Here is a 17,500-nt window from a genome sequence, read left to right on the forward strand (position 1 = left end):
CACTTCATGAATGACGGAATCCGTACAGCTGACTTCCTCTTAGTATTTGATTAATGTATTATCTTTTTCCGCATTGTCTATTATCTCTATTTTCTTTGAACATCCCCATTCATTCTTTTCTCCGAATGTGATGGAAACAACCTTGCTTTCCTTTCGGCAGAGGAAGAGGCAATGAACAACACGCTAAGGCTCCAGAGTGTCATGTCGTCCCTCACCAATCCAGAGAACGTCAAACGAGATCTCGCGGTCGACGACTGGGCCAAGCTCTTGGTAAGGGGTCGCCGCCAAGCGTTTCTTTCATCTACTACGCTGAACTATTAAATATATATCTTCCTTCATGAGTTGTAGTTTTTTTTTTTTCTGTGCACAAATACTGATTTAAATATCTTCGTGGATTTCCTTTGAAGACTTAATCAGATAAGCAGTCACAGAATTGTTACTCAATGATACGATAACTATGTGACTCTCACCAGGACATCATCCATGCCACAAGCAACCTCCTGGACGACGACAGCGAGGACACCTGGCGCGTGCTGGAGGCGAAGGGCAAGCCCGGCTCCACGGAGGTCGCCAGGGACTTCGAAGGATACTACCTCAACCTCCTAGAGAAAGTCAGTCTGGGCGGAGAGACCAAACTAGACTACACGAAAACGTCGGAAAACATTGGTATAACATTTTGTAATATTGTCATATCTTGGCACAAGCATATATATATATATATATATATATATATATATATATATATATATATATATGTATGTGTGTGTGTGTGTGTGTATATATATGTGTGTGTGTGTGTGTGTGTGTGTGTGTGTGTTTGTGTGTGTGTGTGTGTGCGTATGTATATATTTATATATATATATATATATATATATATATATATATATATATACGTATGTATGTATATATGTATATATGTGTATATATATGTGTGTGTATGTGTGTATGTATATATATATATATATATATATATATATATATATATGTATGTATGTATGTGTATATATATACATATATTTCCATGTTATAAGTCATATACATCTGAAAATATAGTATAAATTGTAGATTAACCCTTATCCCCCCCACCCCACCCCCGCTCTGCCCCACGAACAGCCGCTCGGTGTGAAAAAACCCTTATCCGCGACTTTATGTCTGCAAGCTCCTACGTCTCTCCGGATTACAATCAGATGAAGTCGCTCTACTCGGAGTGGGACCGACCCATGGACAAGATATTCGGTAAGACACTCGACCACGGCTGCCTTTGAGATTGGATTCCGTTCGGTCTGTTTTTGGTGTCATTATCATTCACCATCGCTGTTATCGCCATCATTGTCATCGTTTTATGATGTCATCTAGTACCTTGATCATCATCATCATCAAAATTCTTATACTGATTATCACCGCCATTATCTTTATAGTTATTAAATTTTACATTGCTGCTATTATCGAAAATACGAATGGCAGAAATAGCAACAGTAAATGATGTATTTCGTTTTTAAAGTTTCGGTTGATTGATTATGTGGATTGCATTTTTAACTATGCCACCCGTCATTGCTAAGGTTTTCAGTCTATGTTGTCAGGATGATCATGATAATTGTAGTGATCTAAATTAGTATAATCAGAGCTTTAGCGTTATTTTATCAATGGCGATTATGTTTTTATTATTTTTCCCAGAGCCCTTATATTAACCAAGTGATATACTGTTTGAGATTTAAAAAAAAAAAAAAAAAAAAAAAAAAAAAGACAAGTAAAGATGAAAAACAAAAACATCCCGAGTGAATTTCGAAAAACTTTTTTCTTCAGTTCCAACCAACATCTTTACGGACGAGAGATGCCTGGAGCGCGAGGTGTCCATCCTGACAGTCCTCTACGACACGTTCGACGACGTCGCCCCCAACAAAGTCAGCAAAGGGTACGATTTTCGGGTTTGTGACACAGAAGCAGGGTCCCGCACATGAGGGGGGGTCAACGAAACTGTGTATTGTATATAACTGTGTATTCAGCACCGTTCATCCACGCTTATATGACTGTAGTGTTAAAATGTGATGATACATGCTACGTATATTGAGTAGTATTTATGAATGACCATAAAGACAAATACTGATAGATAGAAAGGAAAAAAAAGAAAGATATAGATAGGTAGACAGGCATATAGAGATAGGTAGGTAGATAGACAGATACAGACATAGACACACTCATCTATAAACACGCGTTTAAGTATTATAGCAAAGCGAAGCCTACGACGTCTGCATCAGAACTAACGGTCCCTCCCGCACGCAGAACCATCTTGCCCTCCAGGCCAAACTACCTGGACTCGAGGGTGCTGAGCGTGCGCGTGAAGGGCGTGCCGAAGCTGGACGCGGAGGGGCGGGTCGTGCCCAGCTCCCCCAAGTGCGACCCTGACCCTGACACCATTGCGAGACACCCGATGAAGATTATATTCGAGCACAATGTCAAGGAGAAGGCCCTCAGGAGGATACTTTTCCACGACGAGGAGCCAACGACTAAGGTTAGACAGAGGGATTTGTCCTTTAATATAAGCTTACATCAGCATACAGGCATTACATAATACAAATACGTTTACATGCCCGCTTACACGTAGGCACCTTTACAGGTACATGCACATGCACACACACGCACACGCAAACGCACACGCACACGTACACGTACACATACACGTACACATACACGTACACGTACACGTACACGTATACGTACACGTACACGTACACATACACACACACACAAATAGACACACTTTCTCTCTCTCTCTCTCTCTCTCTCTCTCTCTCACACACACACACACACACACACACGCACGCACGCACGCACGCACGCACGCACACACACACACACACACACACACACACACACACACACACACGCACACACACACACACACACACACACACACACACACACACACACACACACACACACACACACACACACGCACACACACACACACACACACAAATCCACAGCAATTGTATTGATAGATAATTAGATTATAAAAAAATAAACTATATATATTTACGCACTCACTTTTACTGTCACAATCCATTGTTATCGCATTATTGCCATTACACTTATCATCATCTATTTCATCATTTTAATGGTAGTTACAGTAATAGCACCATTGCCGTTAGCTAAACCACAAGCGCTTTCAGCTTTAATGGTTTATAATCTCGTACATACTTATGGATCATTATCAACAGAAAGTAAACTGAATAAAAACCGCTATACACAGCCATGTTACGTTATGCTGTAGAAATATCACAAAGTAGACGTGAATAAATGACGCAGTACTGAGTCGCGTAGACTGTAGTAGAGGTCCCTGTAGTTAAAGCTGATTCGTAGCAAGAGGTGGGTCAGCTGCAAGTCAATAAACTAAAGATGGTTTCGTTGCAGTCACAAGGGCAAAGTTGCGTGTCTTGGTTGAACCTCTATCGTTTTTTTTTATTACAGTTATTATGGTCATTATTACTGTTCCTGTTATCGTAGCTGTTGTTCTATGTTGTTTTCATGATTTTCTTTTTTTCACCATTGTGCCACTGTTGACACATTATCACTACGTCAGAATCATTATCATGATTATTCAGATCATAATGCAATATTGATAATGATTAATGTAGTTATTATATAAGTATGTACATGCAATTGTACGTGTGTGTGTATATATCTATATGTATATATATATATATATATATATATATATATATATATATGTATTGTGTGTGTAAGTGTGTGTGTTTGTGTATATATATACATATATATATATATATATACATACATACGTACAAACACACACATACATAAATATACAAACATATATATGTGTGTGTGTGTGTGTGTGTGTGTGTGTGTGTGTGTGTGTGTGTGTGTGTGTGTGTGTGTGTGTGCATACATATGCATATACATATACATATACATATATATGTACATATATTTACATATGCGTATACATATATATAGATATATACATGAACCGCGTTCATGTTGACAAATGTATAAAAGGTATGAATGAGAATGAATATCTTCACAATACAAGAGATGTATTTGACCGGTTTCGACTTTGTCTTCGTCAGAAATACATGTATTTCTGACGAAGACAAAGTCGAAACCGGTCAAATACATCTCTTGTATTGTGAAGATATTCATTCTCATTCATACATTTTATAGATATATACATATATATATGATATATATATATATATATATATATATGTGTGTGTGTGTGTGTGTGTGTATTATATGTATGTATATATATATATATATATATATATATATATTGAGAGACCAACCTCTTCGCAGATCAATTACCGCCACTGCGTAAGATGGAACGACCAGTATCAGATGTGGGACAGCGACGGGTGCCGCGTGGAGGAGACCACCATCACCTACACCAGGTGTTCCTGCAGGGGATTCGGTTCCTTCGCGATCATGGTCGAGGAAATCGAACCTATTGTATGTATAATATATTAATGGCATGTTGTCACCTTTTTATTCTGCTTCAGTTTTGCAACGCTTATTTATGTTGTTTTTTTATTGAAAAATGATCTGGGTGTTGGATGTGAGGCCTCTTGATGCATTGATACATTCTGGAAATACCAAATATGTTCATTATATATCATATCCTTGCTTTTCTCGTGCACTTATGACGTCATTCAGTATTCCTCTGTTTTAGTTAACTCACATTAACATACTATATATCCAGATCACCACGCCAGAACAGGAATAATAGTGCAACAAGAAATGCTTACATCTTTTTAAGCTCATCGTTACAGACACACAAACAATGTATTTCACTGGTGTTGTCATACTTAAAAAGTAAAGTCCTACATGTGTATTAGTTAGACTTGGACTTGTTATCTAATGGTTTGTGTTGCTCCTCTTTTCCAGGTGGCCCCTGAAATACCAGAAGGGATGATACTGCTGATCAAAATTCTTTACCTGGTGTCCATGATTTGCCTTCTTCTGTATATGCTTGTCGTTGGATTATCCGGGTAAGGGAAGAGAAAGGATGTGCATGCGATAATAGCATTAAAAATCATAATAGGATATTTTTGTAGCGATTACAATGATATTATTATCATTATTGCTATTAGTAATGTTATCAAAGTGACGAGGCATAATGAGCAACAACAAAAAAAGTCACAGACTTTTAAATAAACTCATTACTTTCATTACATCTTAATCAATGTCAACTCTTTATCTGTCACTGTTCCTTTATTTCAAAGTCCATTATATATTCGAGAATTGCACCAACGCCTTTGCAGAGACCTGAAGGACCAACACCACCTGGTAGGCTTGAACATGGCCGGCTGTCTGCTACTCGCAGACCTTATGGTCCTGCTGACGTACCTTCTGCCGATTCATGAAGGCCGCCACAACTGCGCGATTGTCGGGTCGCTCATCCATGGCTTCTTCCTCGCTGCTGGGGGCTGGATGGCTATGATGGGCCACACTGCATTCAAGACAATTACTGCAGGTAAACCCTCGCCTTTGACTAAGAGTGTGCGCTAGTGTGTTAAGAGTTCCATAAACACGCCGTGATTCTAGATGAAATTATTCAGTTCAGTCTCTTCGTGGACTACAGCTCAACTAGTCTTTATGTTTCCACGCCTTCCCTCACCTTAGGTGTTATCGGCGGGAAACTTCGCTCCTACTTCTTCCTGTCTTGGGGCATCACCATCACCTCCATCGGAGTGACTTACATGGCGTTCCTGCGTCACCTTGGCACCGATCCCCGATGCTTCATATCATGGACAAACGAGGTCAAGGGGGTATTTTTCGTGCCCCAACTGGGCTTCTGCATGGCGGCCGTTTTCTTCGTGTGCATCGTCTTCTTTAACCTGCACACAGCTAGTCTAAGGTAAATCGGAGGATGATAATGACTATGTGCATCACACACACACACACACACACACACACACACACACACACACACACACACACACACACACACACACACACACACACACACACATCCAGAACGTGGCGATCACAACAAACACACAGTATAAAGACTACATTTTTTTCTAAATCTCGTTGTAGGAATGGCACCATCCTGGCAGATTACAGATCCTTCAGCATAGGATCATCCGTCCTTGCCCTGTACTTCTCCACCACCTGGGCCATCGGCTGCGCTGCCCTCATCCGCTGGGAAAGCGAGGTGCCAAACCTGTATCCAATCTATGAGATGCTCAACAGCTTCACGGTATGTAAAGTGGCAAAAGTCAATTGGGAGGAGGAATAAGGAATGGAAAAAAAGGACTGCAAGGCTACTAGATTTTATTTTTATAACGAAGCGAAGGTACACCTGATAGTGATGAAAACTATTTGAAATACAGATGATGTTATGCGGATACGCGGCATTCATCCATCCATTACCTATCTTTCATGTGAATTTTCGCTTTGATAAAAAAAGAGAAAATTTCGAATGATTAATAAAAATGATTAGGGAAGGGTTGAGTCAAACATTAAAGTATGGAAGGGCGATGGTAATAGAGATAAGAGAGAGCAGACAGGGAAAGGGGAGGGAACCATTATGAATGACTGGAGAGAAGAGGAAGTATGGCGACAAGGAAAATGGGATAAAAGAGGGAGAATGATATGCAAAAAATATGGAGGTAGAGCAACAGCTCGAAGAATAAAACGTCAGAATATAATAAAACAAATAAAGATGAGTGCAAAAATGGACTAGGAAAATTGAGTGTCAGTCAGACACGGGAAAGAAAAACACACAGGTGGATATATATATACAGATAAATTAATATATACATACATATACAGATAAAAAGAGAGAGTGAAATAATAATAAAAAAATAAAAAAAAGGTAATGCTTCACTCTTTCTACTTCCAGGGTGTGGTGCTCCTCCTCTCTATTGGCTTCGGATCGCGGCGGTTCAGGATGTCGCTTTCGGGACAATACAAAAAGAAGGTAAATCCGATTAATAAGCTAAAAAGATCTTGTTATACCCCACAATATGTATGTACATTCTATATGCTTAAGAAGATGGGAGATGGGTAAAACAAAAAAGAGACGAGGAAAAGATGCATGACGGGGGCAATTACCCCCCCCCCCAAGATTCTGATTGCCCCCTCAAAATCTGGCTTGCCCTCCCCCCAAGAGCAACACTCCCTCGGTTTTTTTGCCTAAATTACTCCTTTGTAGCTCAGGTAGTAGCTTAAAGATGTTCCTAGTCTAGCTAATTTTCAAATTTTCTCTCGGGGGCTCACAGCGTCCCAGAAACTGCTAAGGATAAGTCCGATATGCGAAGCTGAGCCTCGCCCGGGCTATGCCCATGAGGGGAGCCCGGGCTATGCCCATGAGGGGAGCCCGGCCTTTGTCGACTAAGTTGCAATTGTCGCCTGGAGGTTACTGCTGTGGCTGGGCACCACGGCGGGTAAGGACTAAGCTCAGCCGAGTCAGCACCAGCTGACACATGTTAGCGAGTCGGCACAGGCCGGGCTCCCCTCATGGGCATAGCCCGGGCGAGGCTCAGCTTCGCATATCGGACTTATCCTTAGCAGTTTTAGCTGTCACCCCCCCCCCCCCTCCCTCCCTTTTACTTCACCGCCCTTTTCTATTGATCGATAAAAAATATATATATATACATACATATACATATATTTATATTTATATATATATATATATATATATATATATATATATATATATATAGTATGTGTGTATGTGTTGTCCAAAACTGTATATTTGTAAGTGAACAGAGATATCTTATTACAAGTTATGGATTCAAAAAAAAAAAAAAAAAATGTTCAGCAATCACACCTAATAAAAATAAACCTTCTCATTGCAGCGTCAAATGTTGAACGACTACAAGAATAAGAGTGACGATGCGCAACCACTCGGCTCTCCAGAAGACCAGCCCAGGCCAATTTCTGCCGCGTCTACGGTCATTGCACAGTGAAACGATTTTAACAAGGAAATGTATTTATGAAGTTCAGCTGTCTGAAGGACTGATACAATTTTGTGTTTAATGTTTTATCTCCATCATTAATTTTAATTGTTAGGATAATGACAGTGATGATTGCTACTGCTATTCCTGTCATCATTATTATTAGATATCATTACTAGTTTTTCTTCTTAGTATTATTATCATTATTATTATTATTATTATTATTATTATTATTATTATTATTATTATTATTATTATTATTATTATTATTATTATTATTATTATTATTATTATTATTATTATTATTATTATTATTATTATTATTATTAAAATCGTCATCATGTTATTATTATCATTATAATCATATCTTTACTACTACAAGCATTATTAGTTTATGTTGATATATTCATATTTTTTTCAAACTGAGAACATCATCTAATTTCATAATGAGTCAATATGTTCAACAAATTGAAATATCATTAACAGTGTTGTAGCTTGCACTGGTTCATATTTATATATCATGGCGCATAAAAGAACATCAGTATACCATATACTATCCAAAACCACAAAAACATTTAGGTACCTTCATGGTAGTAACAGCAATAACAAAAAAATAAAATTGAAGTAAGGTAACCATGCTTTTGTGGTTAATGTAGAAGAGATTACATAAATCAGAAGTGAAAAGTAAGGGTATCCTGCTCTTGTGGTTAATTTCATAAGTTTTTAAATTATCATTATACATTTTGTTGATTTCTTTCAGTCACCACTTTCTCTTTCAAAATCCAAACCTCAAGTTACTGTGCTCTCTTATATTAAGACGTCCAATAAGGGAGCAAGGTAATTCGGTGAACTTTAACGTAAAAATCTTTTAAAACTAGCGAGTCGCCCCTCTATAGTTTCTTTTTACATGCTGTTGCATCATTTTTAATTAATATTTGACCCGTCCATTTTAATATTTTGTCATATTTTATACATCAGTTGTCTTTTTTTTTTATATATTGTTATATTAGTTAGCAACTGTACTTCAGCTAACATTGTTTTACATGACGTATCATTTTGGAAACCTTAACTGCCTTCTCCTTTATTTAAGTCTGTATCATTAAGAGAACAAAGCCCTCATCTCTCCTCCCTTTATGATGATGTTGTCGGAATAAACTTCTCACCATTAGCACTGCATGTCATGTAACTTTAGTGAATAATAGATACTGTTCGTTTCCTCTCTATTTTTGTTTAGTGGTTATAGAAATCCACAATTGTTTGATGAAAACTTTACTTGAAAAAAGGTAACAGGGCAAAAATGTAATTTTAGACAACTCTGTATCAAACTACTAAACATAATAGAGATATACTAATAAATTGTAATGCAAATATCCCATGGTTTCATTCCCCTCATAAGAAGCAAGGAGCTGAATTATTTTCTTCAACTGATTAAGGATGTATATGATAATTAAGTACAATGTTCAGTGTCTCTTGCCCACAGATATGGAAAGGCACAATTAGCACCATACAATACAGCAGTGGTGTCCTTTTTTTTATGACATCGTAAACACCATGTAATGATAGTGTTTCAAAGCAAACAATATGACATTCCTATTTTGCTATGATTTATAATCTCTTATTATGTCCTCTGAATTTAATTTGTTAATATACTACCTGCATGCAAAGAAGTTTCTTGACAGATTGCAAAGACTTATAAGAAAAGGATATAGTGTTATATTTATTTAATAAAATCTTACAAAGTATATTCAATGTTCACAGCAATGGAAGAAAACAGAATAATGTAACATATGTAACAAAAGTGGAAGAGTTCAAAAGGTCTAAATATATCCTAGCTTGCCACTGTAATTTAGTGATTATATAATATAAAATAGTTATAGATATTAAGAATGCCAGGATACATCAAGATATAGATATTTAAGATGTTATTAGACTTCCTATCCCCATTATATATTTATTTACCCCTGAGAAGTTCAGAAAGAAATACAACAAACCACACAAAAGGAATGTATATATGCAGCTACATAAGGGGGAATGTAACAACTTTAGGAGCAAGGATGTGGATGTATATAAAAGATGTCAAAAAGTGGATGTACCTAAGAGATGTCCAAAAGTGACAATGTCTTATACAAAGTTAAATCACTTTTAACTTATTTGTACATGTACATGAAAAATTGCAAATGGCAGTTATATTCTTATTCTCAGCATACCATATAAACTTCTGAATGTGTGTGATAAAGACAACCATAAACTTGGACTCTTGACTAATCAAATATATAACTCTACTATTCTACCTGAATACACTATATTGACAATTTGATCTGAATACCCCCAAAGAAATACCTTTTTCTGGGGGATCTATACACATACTCCGCTACAACATTTTCTTTCCCTCGGACACATCAAACAAGTGAGATTAGTGGAGCGCCAAAGGATCATAAATAAGCAGAAATCTCAAGGCTGCAAACATGTTTAGTCATTCCAAATGGGACAAGTATGGAAGTTTGTAATAATTTCTTCAATTCAGGAAATTCCCATTTTTAAAGTTATTTCTTTTTTTGTCTAGAAAGCTTTTAAGATAGCTCTTTATGTGAGGTTTACTAAAAATCTGTACCAAAAAAAAAATGTTTTCCCACGAGATAATATAAAATTGCCCATACAACAAAGGGAATAACTAAAACATTATTAAAAGAATCTCCAATAATCATAAATACATCAAATGTGAAAAAATTAAAGCTTTATATCATACTCAAACAAAAGTTAAATACCACCAAAATCTGAAAAATACATACCAAGTAAAACACAGTTAAGTACATAATAAGATACTGATTACAAATTACTGTATATCTAGAAACAAACAAAAAATATATACATATAAAGTCTAGTTATACAAGCATATAGTACAGTGTAATACTATAAAAAAAAAAAAAATATGCACAACCTAAATAACATCTGTAAAAGTGGTACAATAACAACCTCTATTAAATTATGAAAGTCCTATTTCTCTACATCCTTATATTATGATGGTTGATGTAACTTTTTTCAGTACTAGGACTTAGTATTTCTCATTGGAGTTTGACACAGTTGTTGAGGGCTTTGCTGCTGAAGGGGTAGTTTGAGGAATGAAAGATGAATTATTGACATTTTCACGCCATTCTTTGAAGAACAAAAATGCATTAAATCCATAGATGCACATTGCAACAAATGCAAAGAAGGCTGCAGCAGCAAATGCATCTGCTCCATATCTGAAAGGAAGTTATTATTAATTATTATTATTTTGTTATTTTTCTTGTATTTTACAAATTTGCTCACATAAGAGCTACAACCTTTTTACCAATGTATATAGAATTATTATACAATAAAACCACTTCTCTTTGAATATATTTCTCTTCTAAAAGAGAACCCTGAAAGTATCTTTAACAATCCTTACCAAATTTCTAAAAAAAAAATTAAAATATTATACACAGTATTCAGTACCATATTATGACCTCAGTTTCAATGTAACCAAATATAGTACAAGTATTCAGTACAAAATTATGGCCTCAGTTTCAATGTAACCAAATATAGCACAGTTAATAGTACAGAGCTAAAAATAATAAAGCAACTGAGGAAATATATACATTTTCTCTTGAAGGACTGGGTATAAGATTTATTACATTATGGAACAGACATCAAGTATTTAGAAGCATAACTGAAGAAGCATTACATCAAACTATTTTGTGGGAATAAACTTTAATGCCTCAGTTGAATATTTCATGATTTTGTAATAATATTCTGTGATTCTGGGGTGCATATTTACTCCTAAAATGGATTTGATATTAATACTGGAGGGAATGGCAAGAAGATAAATCATTTAGTAGTATCTGGAAGCATGAAACTTGACTAAACTTTTTTCTTAATCACGTATGCTATTCCAGTTGGTTTCGGTGGGTTTAAAGTGAGTGAAGAAGAAAAGAAGAAAAAGAGTTGGAGAAATTACCAAATTCTTAGGAACAGAAACAGTAGCAAGGTGCAGATTTTGCACCATTAGCAAAAGAAGACAAAACAGTCCTAGAGAAAGCTAAATACTAGGTAGCACACTGTAGGGATAAAGCTGTTTGCATGAATTTGTGCCAGACCCCATCTAAAGCCTTGAAGATACCTAGGAAATATTACAATAATACAAATAATAAAAATGATATGACAACTTATGATAATTATTTTAAATATCCTTATAAATACCTACACAAATATATTACACAGGAAGCAACAGATCTGAGGTAGTACAGTAGTTAGAAGTAATAATTTACAGTAATTATCAATATCTGAAGACCTATTCATCACAAGACTGGCTACACAGATTTTACATGCCAAGTCCTATTTGCCACAGCCATGGCACCATCTTGCACAAACAGCCCATTTTCCTATGCATTTTTCACTATGAATGGATCAATTAATAAATCTAGTACCACCTGCCAAGTTTCCTCCAGCCACACCCACCATATCTCCATACCCCCTATTGTCCTTGTTGCCACCTCTTCCCTGAACCAACTGTATGGTTGTGGTTCCCACTTGTTTTTGTTGTGAAGGAAAGGTGGTCAATATAAAATATTAATTAGCAGTTAGCATACTTCATCCAGCCAAAGCCCTTATTCTTTCCACATACCCATTCCCTTATTGCTTCTTCACAAATCATGTTACATTGCATATAAAGGCCTTTTGGGTCCTTGTTATATTATATTACATGTAAACATTTTATTGCCTTATATGAAAAACATACTGTAATGAAAGGTTAACTATACCTTTTCCTATTTTGCTAATGGCAGCCTCGTATCAAACACTTTGTTAGCATAAAAGTGTAGCATTTTTGTTTTACTTCTAACAAAATAAAATGTCAAAATTGATAGTCATCCCAGACACTGCAACATGTTCCAACTGGCCATAGCTGAGTCATTTAGCTCCTCCCCCTCTCTATTCCTGTCTGTGGGTTTTTTTTTTCCTGTCATTTTTTTTTTTTTTTTTTTGACAATGATGCATCTATATCATACAACATCAAATGAAAAAACAAAATGTCTGTCATATAACTTATCATTTGTATTTATATAAATTTACATTGACTTCACACATCATTAATTTATTCATTATGTTTTGCAACTTATTCAATATTCATATATCACATATTCATCTATTTAATTTAACTCATTCACCTATTTCTCAAATTCTATACTTAGGCAAAAAAAAAAATAATAATAATAATAAAAAATAAAATAAAATGCATTTAGAACTTTCTGCAGACCCCATTTTAAATCCTTTGATGTGTTATAGAATTTTCAAATATAAAATAATGTCACTGTACTAAAAGTTACTGCCTCATAAAAGTACATAATCACAATATGAATCTAAGTATTATTTTTAAATATATATAAGTTGACCTACTAAATCTATTGAGCAAGCATAACTCATCTACCTATTTAAACCTATATAACCATCTCTATTACAGATATCTATGTATGGTATATTCATGCATCTATATATTACCTACATATATCTACATATACTAAATCTCTTGTGTAATAATGTTTAATGTACATGCAGAAAAATGAGAATGAATGTCTCCAGAAAGCAAGATTTCTTTTGTATAAAACATCATATCTTTACATATATGTGCTGCAGGCATAAAAATATTTATAGCTGTTTATTAAATTCCATTAATATATTGTGTAGTTTGTTTTTTCTCCATGTATAGTTGTATTTTAGTTGTATTGTTATACAGACTATAATATTTCATATATTCTATTATATTTAATTCTCATAATCTGTAATTTGAGTCAGTTTTCTTCCAAATCCAAAGCCCTTCTCATGCAACAGCTATTTATAGTATATCCATACACATTAAAAATTATAAAACCATGAGATATAGTATATGTAAAAAAAATTATAGGCAATAAATAATTAATGTTATAATTACCAATGTTAACTTAGAGATGTGCCCCAGCGCAAATCATAAACTTAGTTGCAAAAAAGTCATACACCTTTGATGAATACAATTCTCAATACTCCAATAGCCTCAGAGATGTAGCATACAGTGGAACAGTTATCAGTGAAAAAGTGTGCAGGATTATTCAAGGTGTATACTTTTCTCCAACAAATAAAGAAGTTTATACAAATACTTACACATTCATGGCATTACTTGAAGCTACACATCCAGCTACAAACCAAAAGAATGTCCACAGCATAGTATATACAAGCTCCTGGAATAATAAAGCACTGGTATTTATGCATATATGAAATATATTCTTTACCCAATGTCAGTGGGTTTATTTACTGTCCCCTTTAGATTTTAGCGAGTTTTATTACATACACATGGCTCTATGTGTGCTCAGCAGCAAGGAGTCTCTCAGTTGGCTTTAGTGACCGGCCCTGATTTTTATATATATATATATATATATATATATATATATATATATATATATATATATGTTATTTATTATATATATATATATGTTAAAAGAAAGATTGTAAACAAAGCGAGAATTGAAGCATGTAAAACTCAAAGCTTTCCCCAGTACTCTATAAACCAGTTAAAAACATCCCTTGTCACTCTTAATAATGAAATGGGATTGTTATATTGCAATAGCTGCTGCTAACTTAATCCAATCACTACGGATTTATGTATTGTCCCCCTGAAGATTTTTGTGATTTTTGCTAATACAGATGGCTCAACATGTGCTTAGCCAGCAAGGAGTCTATCAGTAGGCTCTAGTGACTGCTTCTGAATTCCCTATTCCTTGAAATTACAGATAAATGTGTTCTTTCTCATACTACATATATCAATACTATTATTATTTTCTTATTGATGTTATGATATATTATGATACTATGTATATATGTGTATATATGTATATATTTGTATACATATAAATACATATACATATATTCGTGTGTGTGTGTGTGTACATACATACATACATACATACATATATATACATACACACGCACCCACACACTCACGCACACACACACTCACGCACACACACATTCACGCACACACACATTCACGCACACACATTCACGCACACACACGCGCACGCATGCACGCAGGCATTCCTCACGCACACACGCAAGCATGAATGCACGCACGCACGCACACCATACATAGATAGATAGATAGATAGATAGATAGATAGAAAGATAGATAGATAGATATATGTATATGTGCATATATATATATATATATATATATATATATATATGCATATATGTATATGTATATTCATGTCTGTGTGTGTGTGTGTGTGTGTGTGTGTGTGTGTGTGTGTGTGTGTGTGTGTGTGTGTGTGTGTGTGTGTGTGTGTGTGTGTGTGTGTGTGTGTGTGCATACATACATACATACATATATATACATATATATATATATAAATATATATATATATATATATATGTATGTGTGTGTGAATAAATGTATATGAATAGATACATGTGTATGCATGTATGTATGCATGTGTATAAATATGTGTATAAATATGTGTATATATGTGTATATATGTGTATGTGTATGTGAATATATGTATGTATGTATGTATGTATGTATGTATGTATGTATGAATGAATGAATGAATGAATGAATGAATGAATGAATGAATGAATGAATGAATGAATGAATGAATGAATGAACAAACAACACACACACACACACACACACACACACACACACACACACACACACACACACACACACATATATATATGGGACTATATCCATATATATATGTATATGTTCTTTAATATACATATATATACAAATGTGTGTGTGTATGTGTATATGTATATATGTCTTCTACATAACGATAATCTAAACAAATTGGAAGGTGTTTGTAGGTTGGGTATCACCAAAATTTTACGTCGCATCCTCGAGCGTCGAACTTACAGGGTAATAATAAAATCAAGTATTACTATGTGTAATTTGAAAGTTATTTGCAATCAAATTATCTATATGCTCGCTCGCTCACTCACTCACTCACTCACTCACTCACTCACTCACTCACTCACTCACTCACTCACTCACTCACTCACTCACTCACTCACTCACTCATTCACTCATTTACTCATTTACTCATTTACTCATTTACTCATTTACTCACTCACTCACTCACTCACTCACTCACTCACTAACTCACTAATTCACTAACTCACTCTTTCTCACTCACTCACTCACTCACTCACTCACTCACTCACTCACTCACTCACTCACTCACTCACTCACTCACTCACTCACTCACTCACTCACTCACACTCAACACACACACACACAAACTGAATCATACATAATAATAACAACCTTCCTGAAAACAAGAAAACTCGGCATCCTACCAGTTTGAGCCACGGGATGATTGCAAGGAAGGAGACGAGATTGATCACGAACAGGAAGAGCAGCAATCCCGAGGCCCAGAATCCTCCCATGGCCACGAAACTCAGCCAGTTCGCCGGGTTGCTACGTGGATATTTTGACAGCATTGTGCATATGAAGACTATGATGCATGCAACCTGGAAACAAAAGAGTAAGTAATGAAGCCTGCGAAGGTGTAATTTGAATTTCCAGTGCATGTATGTATGTATGTGTGTATGTAACCATGCAAATCTCTATCATATTACTAAAGAGCATTTGCACCGTTTGAACGTAAACTACCGGTTGTGTGGAAATAGCCTGCTTATTTTGGAGAGAAACTGTAGAAACCATTCTGTTATTCATCATGAGAAGAGCAAAGAAACCTAATGGTATTACTCTGGTTTTACAGATGAAATACACTTTAAAGAAAAAGAAAATTAAGTTGAAAAAAATATACTATTAGCATGATTATTGATGAAAGCTCTTCCTATTGTAGGTAGTTGCAATTTCTTCACAAATCTCACTTTGTAAGCCAATTATTGTTTTATGAGCATATTGTTATTTATATCAAGATTGTGAACTAATGGTCTACACAATATAACTGATTATGATTTGTGTGACTGTCATTTGTGTGACCGGCTTCATGTTGGGGTCAAAATCAGCACAGAAAGGAACTGCCTACCCTACTGCATCAGCCTAAGGACTAGATTGCAAGTTCCTCTACAAATATGCCATGTCTTTGCAGCAAGATGACCTAACCGTAATATGAGATGTGTATATATGCATGCATGCATGCATGCGTGTGTGCGTGTGTGCGTGTGCGCGTGTGCGTGTGTGCGTGTGTGCGTGTGTGCGTGTGTGCGTGTGTGCGTGTGTGTGCGTGTGCGTGTGTGCGGGTGTGCGCGTGTCCGTGTGTGCGTGTGCGCGCGTGTGCGTGTGAGCGCGTGTGCGTGTGTGCGCGTGTGCGTGTGCGTGTGCGTGTGCGTGTGCGTGTGCGTGTGCGTGTGCGTGCGTGTCCGTGCGTGTGCGTGTGTATGCGTGTGCGTGTGTATGCGTGTGCGTGTACGCATGCGTGTTCGTGCGTGTGTGTGTGTGTGTGTGTGTGTAAACGCGCGCGAGAGAGAGCGCTTTTCTGAATTTCTTTGGATTAACTCATCGTGCATGTTGGTCAATTGACAGGACCAACATGCAAGCAAGAGATGGCACGATAATGGCT

At 35.9% G+C, this 17,500-nt stretch overlaps 2 protein-coding genes across 6 annotated transcripts in view; one reads left to right on the top strand and one right to left on the bottom strand.

Annotated features, from left to right (window-relative positions):
- LOC125039788 overlaps window positions 1-8,162 on the top strand; it is a 16,660-nt gene extending 8,498 nt beyond the window's left edge. Inside the window, exons 8-19 of the mRNA XM_047634055.1 lie at window positions 161-270; window positions 474-666; window positions 1,114-1,236; window positions 1,804-1,912; window positions 2,281-2,509; window positions 4,315-4,467; window positions 4,903-5,006; window positions 5,280-5,491; window positions 5,641-5,875; window positions 6,058-6,220; window positions 6,866-6,943; window positions 7,824-8,162. Coding sequence (XP_047490011.1) covers window positions 161-270; window positions 474-666; window positions 1,114-1,236; window positions 1,804-1,912; window positions 2,281-2,509; window positions 4,315-4,467; window positions 4,903-5,006; window positions 5,280-5,491; window positions 5,641-5,875; window positions 6,058-6,220; window positions 6,866-6,943; window positions 7,824-7,934 — 1,820 coding nt within the window. The 3' untranslated portion in view covers window positions 7,935-8,162. The remainder of the gene's footprint in view (window positions 1-160; window positions 271-473; window positions 667-1,113; window positions 1,237-1,803; window positions 1,913-2,280; window positions 2,510-4,314; window positions 4,468-4,902; window positions 5,007-5,279; window positions 5,492-5,640; window positions 5,876-6,057; window positions 6,221-6,865; window positions 6,944-7,823) is intronic.
- A 1,464-nt stretch (window positions 8,163-9,626) lies between these two features.
- The window catches only part of LOC125039789 (CKLF-like MARVEL transmembrane domain-containing protein 4), a 23,196-nt gene continuing 15,322 nt past the window's right edge, over window positions 9,627-17,500 (bottom strand). For all 5 annotated transcript variants that reach the window (XM_047634057.1, XM_047634058.1, XM_047634061.1 and 2 more), the window contains exons 3-5: window positions 16,269-16,442; window positions 14,073-14,149; window positions 9,627-11,164 (exon numbers count right to left, since the gene is read on the bottom strand). In XM_047634057.1, coding sequence (XP_047490013.1) covers window positions 10,975-11,164; window positions 14,073-14,149; window positions 16,269-16,442 — 441 coding nt within the window. In that variant the 3' untranslated portion in view covers window positions 9,627-10,974. The remainder of the gene's footprint in view (window positions 11,165-14,072; window positions 14,150-16,268; window positions 16,443-17,500) is intronic.

The sequence above is a fragment of the Penaeus chinensis genome, chromosome 27, assembly GCF_019202785.1.
Source record: "Penaeus chinensis breed Huanghai No. 1 chromosome 27, ASM1920278v2, whole genome shotgun sequence".
Classification (NCBI taxonomy): Eukaryota; Metazoa; Arthropoda; class Malacostraca; order Decapoda; family Penaeidae; genus Penaeus; species Penaeus chinensis.